Source organism: Poecilia latipinna, unplaced genomic scaffold, assembly GCF_001443285.1.
Source record: "Poecilia latipinna isolate Pla-1442-1.1 unplaced genomic scaffold, P_latipinna-1.0 Scaffold8, whole genome shotgun sequence".
Taxonomy (NCBI): Eukaryota; Metazoa; Chordata; class Actinopteri; order Cyprinodontiformes; family Poeciliidae; genus Poecilia; species Poecilia latipinna.
Genome location: NW_015112624.1, coordinates 602650 through 616005, shown reverse-complemented (window position 1 = coordinate 616005; position 13356 = coordinate 602650). Strand labels below are relative to the sequence as shown.

General features: G+C 41.0%; 1 protein-coding gene across 1 annotated transcript; it reads left to right on the top strand.

Moving 5' to 3' along the window:
• The first annotated feature begins 1781 nt into the window (after positions 1-1781).
• On the top strand, positions 1782-12336 carry anapc5 (anaphase promoting complex subunit 5). Its single transcript, XM_015027701.1, has 17 exons — positions 1782-2263; positions 2356-2435; positions 2740-2849; positions 2929-3172; positions 3742-3808; positions 3934-4035; positions 5206-5396; positions 5471-5552; positions 5634-5726; positions 7510-7691; positions 8716-8851; positions 9009-9083; positions 9218-9339; positions 10223-10330; positions 10450-10597; positions 11745-11907; positions 11989-12336. The coding sequence occupies exons 1-17, from the start codon at positions 2066-2068 to the stop codon at positions 12207-12209; spliced, it is 2322 nt and encodes a 773-aa protein (XP_014883187.1). The 5' UTR covers positions 1782-2065; the 3' UTR covers positions 12210-12336.
• Positions 12337-13356: the final 1020 nt, after the last annotated feature.

The window sequence follows — 13356 nt, the reverse complement described above, 5'->3', positions numbered from 1 at the left end:
TTTTTCTGCATGAGGTGGATTTATGTAAGACTTTGGAAAAGGAAGAGAGAGTCTAACGGTGAAACATATAATGAAAGCGAATAACAAATCGGTATGCAAATGAGAATGGATGCAATATGAAACATAAAGAATAACTAAAAGCAGAACACAGGATGCAGCTGATGGGAACATATGTGCAATGGAGGCCAAACATGCATCTGTTTAATTACACGGTTCTCAGCCAATAAAATACACATTTATTCTCTTAAAAAAAAAACAAAAAAAACATTAAAAATGCTCGTTTACCTTGATGGAAGTCGGAGTCCTTTTTAATTACCAACAAGTCCAGCGGTACTCGAGGACCAACATATTGTTGGAGCATGTGTGAAGCAACAGGCACAGAAGCCTGCTGCATGGCTATTGAGCCAATAGCCCGCTCCAGTGTTCCCAGGACTGCCGAAGCCATCTGTCAAATGAGAAAACATCAACACTCTGGTATAAACAGGGCTCTTTTGAATCACTTATATCTGCCCAAGCTAGACAGAGAGTCTGTCATACACAACTGCATGAGTATTTAGACTTTTTTTTCTTTTTAAGTACAAATCTTGAAGCCTGATCAGATCAAGTTTAGTGCAACCCTGTTCAGTTTCTGTAAGTCATTTCAAATGTATGTCTTTCTAAATAAGTTATGTTCTGTGATATGCATCCCATGAATATGTGCAGAGAACTTTTTTTTCTTCAAAGTGGCAGATCTACCATAAAGATGAAGAATGCAATTAAAATTTTATATACCTTCAGATGTCTCCTTTGACCTAGATTCACTTTTGTTCAAAGAAACATATCACAGCACATAAATTTCCGCTTAGATCAGTCATATGTCACCCTTGGTAATAGGATCAGTATTTGTTATGCTTGAAATTAAAAGAAGATTCAGTATTGTCTGCTGAATGTACAGCTCTGAAGATGAAAATTCAAAGCCCGCTGTTTGAGTGTGTTTCAGGTGATCTGACGGGAAATCCTATGTCGACTCCGCACTGCCCTCCAGTGGTTACAATTTGTAATTATCTCAAATTGGTGCATGCTTATTTTAACCACTGGAGGACAGTGTATACTCCTAATGACAACCGAGTGGCTCAGATAAAGTAATCTTGGGAAAAGTATAACATCATGATGAAGGTACAATTTTATGAGCTGTAAACAGAACAGAGTATTCATGAGTCTAATAGTTATTATATCTTATTGATGTCTGTCTGCTTAAGATATTCATATACATAAAAGAGGCGAATTAGCGTTCAGATGGCGCCATACTGTGAGTGGCAAGTTTGAGGAAACAAAGGCAAAGGCTACGCCAAGCGTAACATTTTTATTCTGTTTTATATCATTCGGGAGTACTCAATTTGTTTCTAATTGTTAAATGGTAGAGTAATAGCAGCTAATTTTAAAATGTTTAGTTACTTTTGTGTTTTTAGTTCTGTTTTGAAGTTTACCAAATGAATCCTAACCTAAAATAGGAAAGGTTTAGTTAGATTTATAGCTGACAATGTTCTGTCTCTGTATGAAGTGTGAGTTGTCAGGTAAGTAGATAGGCAGAATATGATAATTGTAAGTATTGTAAGATTATGATGATAATCACTACTACTAGTATAGTAGTATTACACTTAATACTTTTTAGAAAAACAAATTAGCAGAACTAAGCCTGGTCTAGCTATCATTTGTAAAGCTAAATCGGACTACGGACTTTCCAAAGTGGCTTTGCCACTTACAATATGGCGGACGCGCTAATCTACTCCTGTCGTTTTGATGACGTCTCTTTGAGGCGACAGAAGGAGGGCGGTTTGAAAGCAAAACAGCCAACTTGTGTCAATTTTCGGAAGATAGCACATATTTTGTTATGAGGTTGAACTATACCCGCATTTTGAGCTAAAACCTTTATGTCAGAGGTTTCCAAGATGAATGCAGAGTTATTCTTGCTCTTTTTAGACGACTTTCCTAACGCTAACGGGACTTGGTGAGATAGTTAGCTTACTCTCTCTGCTGCATGTTGGACACCGAGCTGTCTTTAGCTTAGTGCTTAGTCCGTTTAAGGATGGCGAGTGTGCATGAAAGTTTGTATTTTAACCCCATGATGACTAACGGGGTGGTCCACGCTAATGTGTTCGGCATTAAAGACTGGGTGAGTCCATATAAAATCTCCGTGCTGGCGCTGCTGTATGAGATGACCTCTTCAAAGATCACCCTGCCTGAGAGAAGGCGGCTGAACAAGCTCATCCTGCCCCTCCAACAGGTTCAGTTTTTCATGCTTAGTCTATGCAATCTTCCTTGTATTTACCGTAGTGTCGTATGTGTTGCTCACTGTGTTTTTTATGTCGTTTCCAGGGTCCAGACCTGACTCTTGGTCAGTTCTTGAAGACTGTGGAGGAGTGTTGTCCTCAGACCGCCTATGCAGTCAAACTCAGGTCTGCCACTTATGTACTGGCCACTATTTAACATGCCATAAAAACTAGGGGTGCACCGATCGCAGTTTTCTGGCCGCTTACCGATCTTTTAAAAAGCTTAACCTGCCAATTCCGATTTTGCCTGATACCAATTTTTCTTTTTGTCTGAAATGTCACTCAATTCAGCAAACAAGTTGTTGACTTGGCAACAGTGGGTTCACAATTGTTAATTATAAACCTGCAGACATAGTTTGTGTTGATCCTCTGTGGCGTGGAAAAGGGGTTTGCAGGAAGTCGCTGAGCTTGTCTCTTCTAATCCTTAAAGGCTGCATGAGATGGCAGATGGAGAGCTGAAAGACATGGAGTACTTCTTCTCCACTCTGCCCACTCCGTTCACCGCTTTCGATTCTGAGGCTTACAAAACCAGCGTTGTAGGTACGTCAAACCTCATGTGGCAGGTGCTTTGTTTTTCTCTGGAAGTCCTCCGTTTCCCAGTATTCTGTCTGCTCCCCAGGTCTTTTCATGAGGCACATGCTGCTGGCATACAACAAGCTGTCTTTCAGTCAGGTGTACAAGCTGTACAAGTCCCTGCAGCACTACTACCACAGCCACTACGCCAAGCCTACGGACGGGCAGGTGTGTGTGCCCACGCTGGCTGCAGATGACTCGGACATGGACCTCACCAGCACCGAGGACACCGTGGGGGACAGAGCAGACAAAGAAGAGCTGGACACTCCACTGCACGAGTCCGAACTTCGGTTAGTGATGCTGTTCTTTTCAGCCGGACGTGCGTTTCGTTTTTAAAGTCTGACTTTAACCACTAGCGATCGCCGTCAAGCCAAAAATAAATTCTTGAACTACATGCAGTTTGGCATCATTTGATTATTTTAGGAATTGATTATTCTGATGGTTATTCAGATATAAAAAAAAAAAAGATTAGATTTTTCGTTTTGCAATATTAGAAATGCATTAAAAGATCGAAATAAACAAATAATAACCTTTTTTTAAATAAGAAAATTAACATTTTATAGCCTAAAATGCAATAACAGCATTCCTTTAGCGAAGCTAAAACTCTAATACTTGAGGAATTTTGGATAAGACATATTTACAGGCAGGGGCGTTTTTATCTTAAATGTAATATATTTTGTAGAGTTTTGGCTCAATTACTACATAAAATGTTTCCACAGATGGCCTTTCTTTGAGTCTGTATACTTCAGGTAATCGATTACTAAATTAGTTGACCATTAATTCAGTAATCCATTATTAATCATTTCAGCCCTACTTTGACGTTTTTAAAAGTTGACATCAGATTGTGTCCCTGTTTCAGATGTGACAACACGCCGAGCCGGGGCCCCCTCTCTCAAAAACAGGCCGAATACTTTCTTGCTAGACAGGTGAGTGTGGATGAAGTCTAAATGAAGTATTGTTCGTAACTTTGCTCGGAGGGATCCGTCGGACCCGAATGTGTTTTTGGGGCGTCGAAGCGGCCCCCTCTGACTCTGGAAACGTCCCTCCGCAGGCTTACCTTCTGAAGAACGACGAGAACAAAGCCCTCAGGCCGGCGGCGCTGCAGGAGGAGCTCAACAACATGCTGAAGTTTAACCCGGACTTTGCAGAAGCGGTGAGGCCCGGCAGAACTTTTAACTGCATCCCAAATCACGCAGGTCACCGTTTCCATGGTGTCTAAAGGTTTTGTAAAAATATTAACATGCGGATTAAAGCCGTTTTAATTAGATACAGTAGAAAGTGTGAACTTAGAATAATGCAGCTCTGCCCATCCCTGACCTTATGCTGCGCACTGCCAGTCAGCTGACTGAACAAATACACTTCTCCCTCGCTTAGAAGAAACGCAGCTTTAAAACCTCATGGCAGGTCGCTGTGTCACGCCGTTTTAAAAGAGAAACTTGGCAAGCAGCAAGCGGCGCTGCCAGCTGTAGACTCACTACATGAGGAAATAGTCCAACTAATTAACCAGCTCTGATGACCTTGCTCTTCTCCCAGCGCAGGCCAAGCTGTTCTGCACTGAGAGGACATTCCCTTAAAAACTGCAGCTAAATGTAGCCGCTGTTTATTCTGCAGTCTGGAGGATGAAGACATACCTCTTCATCCTGTGTTTTAGTTAACATTAAATTTCATCCATCGTGACTCTTTCAAGATATTTAGACGATAGGAGCTACAGTGACATTTAATTTCCCTTTGAGATAAAGTGTTTTTGAATTAAATTTAATTTGTGATTCATTATTGTGAATGCGTGTAATAGATGCATCGTCATAAATCTCTCGTTCTCCTTATAGTGTATATAAATCAAAAATAAAAACAAGAAATGTTGCAGATAGGATTATTACTATAACTCATAACAAATATGCCTAATTATATTTATCAGAAAGTAAATATAAAGTAAAGTATATTTATCTGTCAATCAACCAAGTTTATTTGTGTTGCACATTTCAGCAGCGGGGCAGTTTAAAGTGCTCTACGTCTTAAAAACAAATGTTCAGTGTGTCAGTGATTATGGGTCCAAAGCTGCTCTAAACTGGAGAGGTTTTAGTCCAGAGTTAAAGGAACTCAGTGTTTCTGTTTTGCAGTTTGCTCCAGATTTACTGTGCACAGAGTTGTTACCACATTATTGTTTTAAATTGGATTGTGTTGGACAGTTTTGTGAAATAATTATACTTGCATGCTTTGAAAAGTTGTCATTTATCCTGCGAGTCGCCACAGCGTAGCGGTTTTATGCTACCTGAGTGACGGTGTGTATCCTACAGCAGCTCTCTGCTCCTCTTCCCGTCAACAGCATTACCTGAACTACCTGAACAGCATGAGAGTCCAGGACATCTTCCTCTCTGCTCACAGCCTCCTGCACTACTTCGACCGCCTCATCCTGTCCGGCAACGAGGGAAAGAGCAACGGAGACGAGGGCTACGGCCGAAGCCTCCGCTACGCCGCGCTGAACCTGGCCAGCCTGCACTGCCGCTTCGGCCACTAGTGAGTGCAGAGCTGGAGGGCCGCAGTTTGAGTTTGTTCAGACAGAATGAAGAAATGTTTTTTGGTTCTTTCAGTCAGCAGGCCGACCTGGCTCTGCAGGAGGCCATCCGCATTGCCCAGGAGTCCAACGACCACGTGTGCTTGCAGCATTGTCTGGTAAAACAATCAGCCTTGTGCTCTGACTCCACAGTAACGTTGCCATGAATGGTTTGATCCTCATAGAGATTTCTCTCCCAGAGCTGGCTCTACACACTGGAACACATGAAGGGATCGGAAAGCACGGTGTTGACTCAGGACTCTGTGAAAATGGCCGCTCATTTCTGCCTGCCGGTGAGTGCAACGTGACCTTTCAGTGGAGAATCTGCTCACTAGTTTGGTGTCGGCTGTTGTACGTGCTGCAGATTAATTTTTATGATTGTGAAGTCCGCTGAGGAAATGTCTGTACCATGTTACCTTAGTAAAACGACATGCATGTTTGTTTGTTTGTTCTCGCTGTTTGAAATGAAATCAGACTGAACTTTTCTTGTTTATATCAGCTGGAATCACCAGAATTATTTCATGAGTCATGAAGTTTTGTTATATTTTAGTTTACCTTGTCCCTGCTGTAGAATGCAGATTATTATCACAATGCATAACAACAGTGATAAATTATATTAAATAATAGTGAATCTTTTTTTAGTTAATTTGTGTTGTTTTATCTCCAAAGTTTGGTGCTTTAAAAGTTTGAAAACTTACCTTGAAAAGTGCTTGAATTTTACGATGGGAAAAGTGTACAAAAACTGAACGTTTTCTGACTCTTCCTGTTTATTTTTATTTATTTCTTTTTACTTTTGGTCCTTCTTTGAATAGCCTTTATCGTTTCTTTTTACCTGCAATTTTCACCTCCAGCAGAAAATCTTCAGTTTCAGTGAAACCCTTATGTATGGACAGAAAAAAGTCCATTTTGGTGTTTCTCTCAGTCAGATCTGTTTGAACTAAAAATTGCTCAAATTCATTCACCCTCTTATATCTCTGTGTACCTTAAAAACACCTTAAGAAAGGCATGGAGATGTTTTATTTGCTATGATTGAGCTCTGCCGCCTGCTCCTTCCATCAGTGGTGCTTCCACTGTTTCTGGATTAATGAGGCTATCTGAATTCAGTAGATTGATTATATGTATAATGAATGTCTGGAGAAGCTCCAGCGGCTAATTTATTTCTATCAGAAAGGCGATAAGGCTCTGACCTTGAGAGACTAGACTTGGTCTAGATCTAGGAAAGTAAAAAAAATAAAGCCTGAAAAAAACTAAAAAACTTACTTGTTTTTAATTATTTTCGACAAAATAGATTTTGAACTTGTACAATATTGACAAAGTTGAGTTGATTTATTTGACTTTAAACAGCAGAACTGGATTTAGAAGGATGTGGGCCAGAGCCAGTTTTAGTGTCCGACACGCTGTGTGTAGTCTGTACATCAATGGTGGTGACCTCCGCACTCCCACCAAAAAAATCCTTGGCAACCTGGGCTACTGTCGCTGTAAGTCCCTTCTAAAATCTGGTCCAATGCAAAATAAAACAGTTTAGTTATTCATTTTAATGGTAAACATTTTTATTTCTATACCTTTTTGTGGGAATTTCAGGCTGAAAATCCAGGAAATTTACTCAAAATGAAAGTCAAGTCAACAACGGAACACAAAGCGATTTGAGTTTTTTCTGACCTCAGTAGAATAAAAAGTAAATCAAATTGATCCTGAATGAATTCAGGATTTATCAAGAGTTTCTTTTAGCATGAAAGTACCAACAAATAAATAATGTTTCTCCACATTTGTGTTGTGTTTTGGTCGGATCTGAAGCTTTTTACACAGCCTAAAACGATAAATAATTTCCTTTTAAGTTTCCCATCTGAGAGTCCCTTATGTAACTGAACCAAAGCCATTGAAAACCTTTCAAGTGCAGAGTAGCGGCTCTGTAATCCATGACCGTTCTGTAAACATCCAGTGGGCTCAGTTCTTCCTTTGTTTGTATTAAGTATTTATTTTGAGTAACAATCAGTTCCAGTTGTTTATATCCACATCACTTCCCCCAGCCGAGGTCGACATCTGCCACCAACATGTCTGACTTGTTCTCTGTTGCAGTACCTGGGATCTCTGGACATTCAGTCGCTGGTCCAGCAGGGGGCGATGCAGGGTAAGGCTGCGCACAAACTGATGGACGCTCTGAAGGACACGGAGATCCTGCACTGGAAGCATAGCCTGTCGGAGCTGATTGAGATCAGCCTGGCTCAGACCACGTCCATATGGAGAATGTATGGCAAGAGGTGAGGATCTTAGCTACGCGGCGCTGCTAACGGGCGGTTTTCAGTTACACACACACACGCTCTTCAGTGTTCTCTAAAATAAAACAGTGTTTACAGTTGTGGTTTTCATGCTCTCATCACGGACATGAAGCTCCACCACTTTCTGTCTTTTAGTGATTCATTGAAATGGTTCTTTTTCTGGTGGAGAATGATCATCAAACCAAAAACTTCAACGATTTAAAGAAATAGTAATTCAACACACAGATTTGATTCTACTTGCATTTCCCTTATTTCATATCCAAATGATACATACTGGCTCTAATATTTACATAACCAATAAAGTTCAAACCCAGTTGTTTTAAAAACTCAATACAGATGTTTGTTGTAAAATCAGTCCATCCACCCATGATGAGCTAATGTTCACTATGCAAAAGCAAACAAGCTTATACATTCTTTTAAAGCTGCAGAATTAACTTTTATGAAAATGTATATTTTTTCATATTTATTAAATCTGTCATGATGTCGTGATAGTATAATACCAAACAGATCATTTGTGGAAATCAAGCTCCTTTGGTTTCTCCCTGCCGTCCTACTGCCATCTGCAGAAATACACCGCCTGATCAGAAACAGTCAATCAGAGCTGGGAGGAGGGTCTTAGCGCTGTCGATCACTCTCATGCACATGCTGTTCACACTCCTACAGCTGGTTCACAATAAGAAATCTGTGGTGAATGTTCAAGCTAATTAGCGTAGCCACTAATGAGGAAGAATTAACAGTTTTTTAGGAAAGGTAAGTTGTTTCTTTGCCATTAGCTCATTGAGCAGCGTGTTCACAAATATGATTAACAGCACTAAGACCCTCCTCCTGGCTCTGATTGGTTGTTTCTGACCGGTGCATTTCTGTAGATGGCGGAAGGTGGAGCAGATCAATATCTTCACAGATTATCTGCTTTACTGCCACAAGCTGTTGACAGTTTGAACAAATACGTAAAAACAAAAACATGCTGTTTATAAGCGCTACATGCTGCTTCCGTTACGCTCTGCAGCACCATGGCTCTGCAGCAGGCCCAGCTCCTTCTCAACATGAGCAGCCTAGAACCGGTGAACTTCGGGGTCCATCAGAACAACACGGAGGCGTTCGCTGTGGCTCTGTGCCACCTGGCCGAGCTGCACGCCGAACAGGTAACACTGCTGCTCTCTGTCCCGACTCTCACTGAGAAGCTGCGTTTTCATCTCACTGTAAACATAGGTAGTGAATGTTAAACAGGCTTACTTTGCAGCTTGTGGCTGGATTGTAAACACTGGACTGCGTCTCCCATCTGTCTTGTTTTTGATGCAGGGGTTGTACAGTGCAACTTCAGAGATTTTTCAGCATCTGAAGGAACAGTTTCCTCCTCACACACAACATTCAAAGGTATTTTCTTCTTGCTCTAATACATTAGCTCACACCCTGGCAGATATGCATTTCATTTACCTCAGGTATTTACATATCATATGTTTAAATGTCCAATCTACCATCCTTTAACTCTAGTATTCCTCCTCCTTCAGCTCTGGATGCTTTGCGATCTGAAAATCCAGTTTGAGAGACACATGAACAACAGGAAGTACCATTTAGCAGAGCCGCTTGTAAAGGCCATGTCTGCTTTAAACAAAACGGAGGGACTGTACAGGTAATGCCAAACCACCTACAGCAGTGCTACTTCAGTCCTTCTAGGAAGTTCTGGAGTTAATAAGCTATTACTGCAAATACACACACCAATCGCAAATTTTGTGCTGACTTGACATTTTCACAAGTCATTGCCATTTTTTCTGTACTTCCTTATTTTCTGACCAATCACTGCAACTCAGCTGAATTTTGACCAATCCCTGTCGACCTGTTTCACAGTGTCTCTTGGATGTGAATCTTTTAAGAGAGTTTTTTTTCCCTTAGAATCATTTTTGAAATTCTCTGTAAGATTTGCTTATTCTGTATGTTTAGTTTATGCTAACTGGAATGGCGTTCTTGTTTCGCACTTCTCAGGACATTATGCATTAAGGGTGCCATTTCATGAAGGTGCTTGAATATTTTATTTTCTCTTTAAATACGGGTTATGTTAAAATCTTATTGTTTTTGAACAGGTTATGTGCTGCAATTGTAACTTTTTTGCAAGATCACAGTGATGGTCAAAGCATAGGCAAGGACAAAAGTTGTTAGAAATTGGAAAAAAATTAATTAATGTTTAAAAAAAAAGTTAAAAATAAATCAAATGATAGATAATGAGCGCCGTTACTGAAATATTATTATGAATGTAATTTCATGTAACTGTTTAGATCCATGAGTTACCACATTAACAACCTTTATACAAGCAGGATTTTAATTTCTTATTTTTATTTAACGGTAGCATTGCTACCTTGTATTTTTTCGACATAAACAGAATGTAGGTAAAGATTTGTGCACATTTGTTATGGAAACATAGATAGTAATTGTAGGCTGTTACTGTCACAACAAACCACCACACCATCCTGGAGGGGCCGTTATCTTTGGTGCAGTGTTTAAAGTTTGTTTATTGGCAGGAAAGCCCAAGTCCTGAAGGCCCTGAACCGCAGCACCGAGGCCTACAGCATCCTGCAGCAGCTGCAGGTTCACTGTGAGAAGACCAAGTGCACGGAGATCATCATCAGGTTCGGCTCTTGCGTTGTTCTTGCACACCTTCTCGTTGTGATAATCTGCAGCATGAAGAAGAAAAAGCACCATACTTACTCCAGCAAGTCGGATTTTAACTGTCGCCTGCCTCCCGCAGAGTGATGCTGTCCACCGCAGAGCTCCACTGGGAGTCGTCCAGCTTCTCCACAGCTCTTCCTCTCCTCCTGCAGGCCTTGGCTCTGGCCAGGCAGCACCACCTCCAGTCCCTGGCCTCGGAGGCCATCCTTCATCTGGCTTTCACTCAGGTCAGCCACAACTAGAAAGCCTGTTGCTGTGTCCGTCCATCGGCAGCTTCCATGCAGCGTGGGAGGTGTTACTGCTGGATGAAAGCTGCCATGCATTGGCTCACGTCCGAAGCAGATTGGTTTGCAAGATTTTAAGCTCCACAGTAAATGTTTTCAAATGTTTCCAGAACTCGCTGGCATGATTGCAGGCTTTATTCGCATGTAGAATACATCTTCTTAGAAAATACAGAACAGAAAAGTGTTTGTCAAGTTGATGTATAAAATAAATAGGGAGACTTTTCCGTCATTCTTTATTTAGTTTACAGACTTGATGGCTGATTGGGCAGTTACTAAAATAAACCTGTAAGAGTAAATACAATCTACACAAGCAGAAAAGCTAAAAATTATTCATAGATGAGTGCTCAAAGAATATCTTGGTATTCAAGAACCAGAGGTGGGAATCACTAGCTAAAATGTTAGTTGTACTAACCATAAGGCGCTAATCATTAGACTAGTTAAGCACCTTTTTGTGCTTTAAACCGTTAAAAAGAGCTTGGAAGAAAAACAAAAGATTTGCTAAAGCACATTTTTAGCAAATCACGGTAATTGGAGGAAGCTATGTCTAAAGCGCTAACTTCACTTCAAATGATATCAGCCCTAGAAAGACTACAACGCTCAAGCACCAATTTCATTTTAACATTATAATTTACATTTTCTGTAATGCCCTTTAATATTGTGTTTATGTTTACGTCTTATTTTCTACGATTTATTTTGTTCCTATACTCATGTTTTAAATAAAGTTATGGGGTTTGGGGATAAAGGAGAGGAAGCAGAACTGCTCTTCATCTATTTCAAAATAAGAGCATGGATATCAAAGTCGATAAGTAAAACATCAGCACAGATTCGACTGAAAGTTTACAAAACATTTAAGTAAATTAAAGTTTAGAATTTATTCAGAAAAATGAATAAAGGAGAAGCTGAGCTAAACTTTTTCAGTTGTCTAAAGCGCTGAGCGAAAAAGTAGCTCAGCTGTTAGCAGGTTAGCGGAAGTGTGCCCTCCACTGCCAAGTACTAAAAGTAAAAGAAAACATCAATTGGACTAACAATAATGTACAACTGAAATAGTCTGTGACTCCTTTATCAGGTGATTCTGTTTCTTCCTCCTCAGCTGATGCTGGGCATCCCTGAGCAGGCTCTGAACGTTCTCCATGAAGCCATGGAGCCCATCCTCGCCCACGGAGCCGTCATCGACAAAGGCCGCGCCATGCTGCTGGCAGCTCGCTGTCACATGGCTGTTGCTGGCTTCAGGCTGAAAGGACAGGGCCATCTAGGTGACCTTTAACCCCCTGAATCTGATGGACGTGGAAGATCTCACATCTGACTCTTTGCTTCTGCTTCTCGTCTCCTGGCAGGTCAGCATTCGGCAGCTTTGGCTGTTGACGGTCTCAACGAGGCCGAGTCTTATTTCTCCAGGCTGAACTGTAAGGAGCGCCTTCGGGACGTCCACTACCTCCAGGCACAGCTTCACCGCTCGCTGGGACAGACGGCGCGGAGCAACAAAAGCGCCATGAACTTCAGGCTGCTGGACCAGGAGCTGCAGTCCCCAGCCCCGCCGGTCTTCATGCAGCTCTGACAGAGCGCTGCCCTCACAGCATCATCAGACTGATTGAATTACCTCAACACGGCACATACAGTACCGCGGCTCACCACTAGGTGGGGGTGAACCCTGTCCTGATTTGTCTCAGCACTAAAACACAGCAGAAAGAGACGGTCTCACCAAGTATTTTTAGTCTAGTTTCTAGTATAAATGTCTTAGTTCACTTGAACTGAGAACTAAATTACAAGTAACTTTTAGAAAGAGCAACTTGTTTTAAGTCAGTAATCCCTAAATATTGGTAAAAGAAAAAAAAGTACTATTTTAACTGGCAGATTTCACTTAACATGACATTTTATCCACATTACAAGTTGAACTAGTACATTTTTATTAATATTAAGGATTTATTGACTTAAAACAAGCTCCTACATCTTGCCAAACCGTTACTAGTTAGCTTCGTCTTTTTCCAAGTGTACGAAGATATTATGGACTGAAACTAAACCAAAAATATTGTGTAAGATTTTGTGTATTTGGAGTGAACATCTCATTTCTTAATCATTTCAATTTGAATAGGAGGTTGTTGAGGAACTTGCAGCACAAAATGTTAGTTATATTTCAACAAAAACAGTGACAGGAGTCATAAATAAAGAGAAGTAAGTGAGAGCCTGTACATTGTGTCTTGATTTGTGTGGCATGGCTCAGGTTTGAGTGATGAATCAGGTGCAGCCGGCCGGGTTGCTACCTGGAGGAAGAAGGTGTTTGAAGTTCATCGGGACTCTCTGAATCCTCTTCCATGTTTTGATGAACGAGGGGCGCAGGGCGAATGTGTTTCAGGGGCCTGGCCAATTTATTTTTCTCTCCAGAATACCGACAAAGCTGAAGGAGGAAGCCATGATGTGCTGCTGCAGCTCAGATCTGTATTAATCTTTAGTTTGACTGTTTTGTTATGGATGTTTCAGCTGAAGTTTCTTAATCTCCATCCTCAAAGCTCTGATTCGTTCTCTTGAATTATCTCAAATATGTTGGCTTCGCTTCTCTTCCTATGGATAAACAGTTGAATTGCATAACATTGCTGCAGAATGAGCTTTGTTTAGCATGCAAATCCCAGAGAGATATAGGACAGAGCTGCCTTTAACAGTGGAAACGCTGGAGAACGAGGTCGCTCCAGGCGTGTGTCCTTATAGTG

Coding starts and splice junctions, on each gene's coding strand:
- anapc5 (XM_015027701.1), top strand. CDS start 2,066: ATGGCGAGTGTGCATGAAAGTTTGTATTTTAACCCCATGATGACTAAC. Junction 4,036..5,205: donor ACCCGGACTTTGCAGAAGCG/GTGAGGCCCGGC, acceptor TCCCGTCAACAG/CATTACCTGAACTACCTGAA. Junction 8,852..9,008: donor CCGAGCTGCACGCCGAACAG/GTAACACTGCTG, acceptor TTTTTGATGCAG/GGGTTGTACAGTGCAACTTC.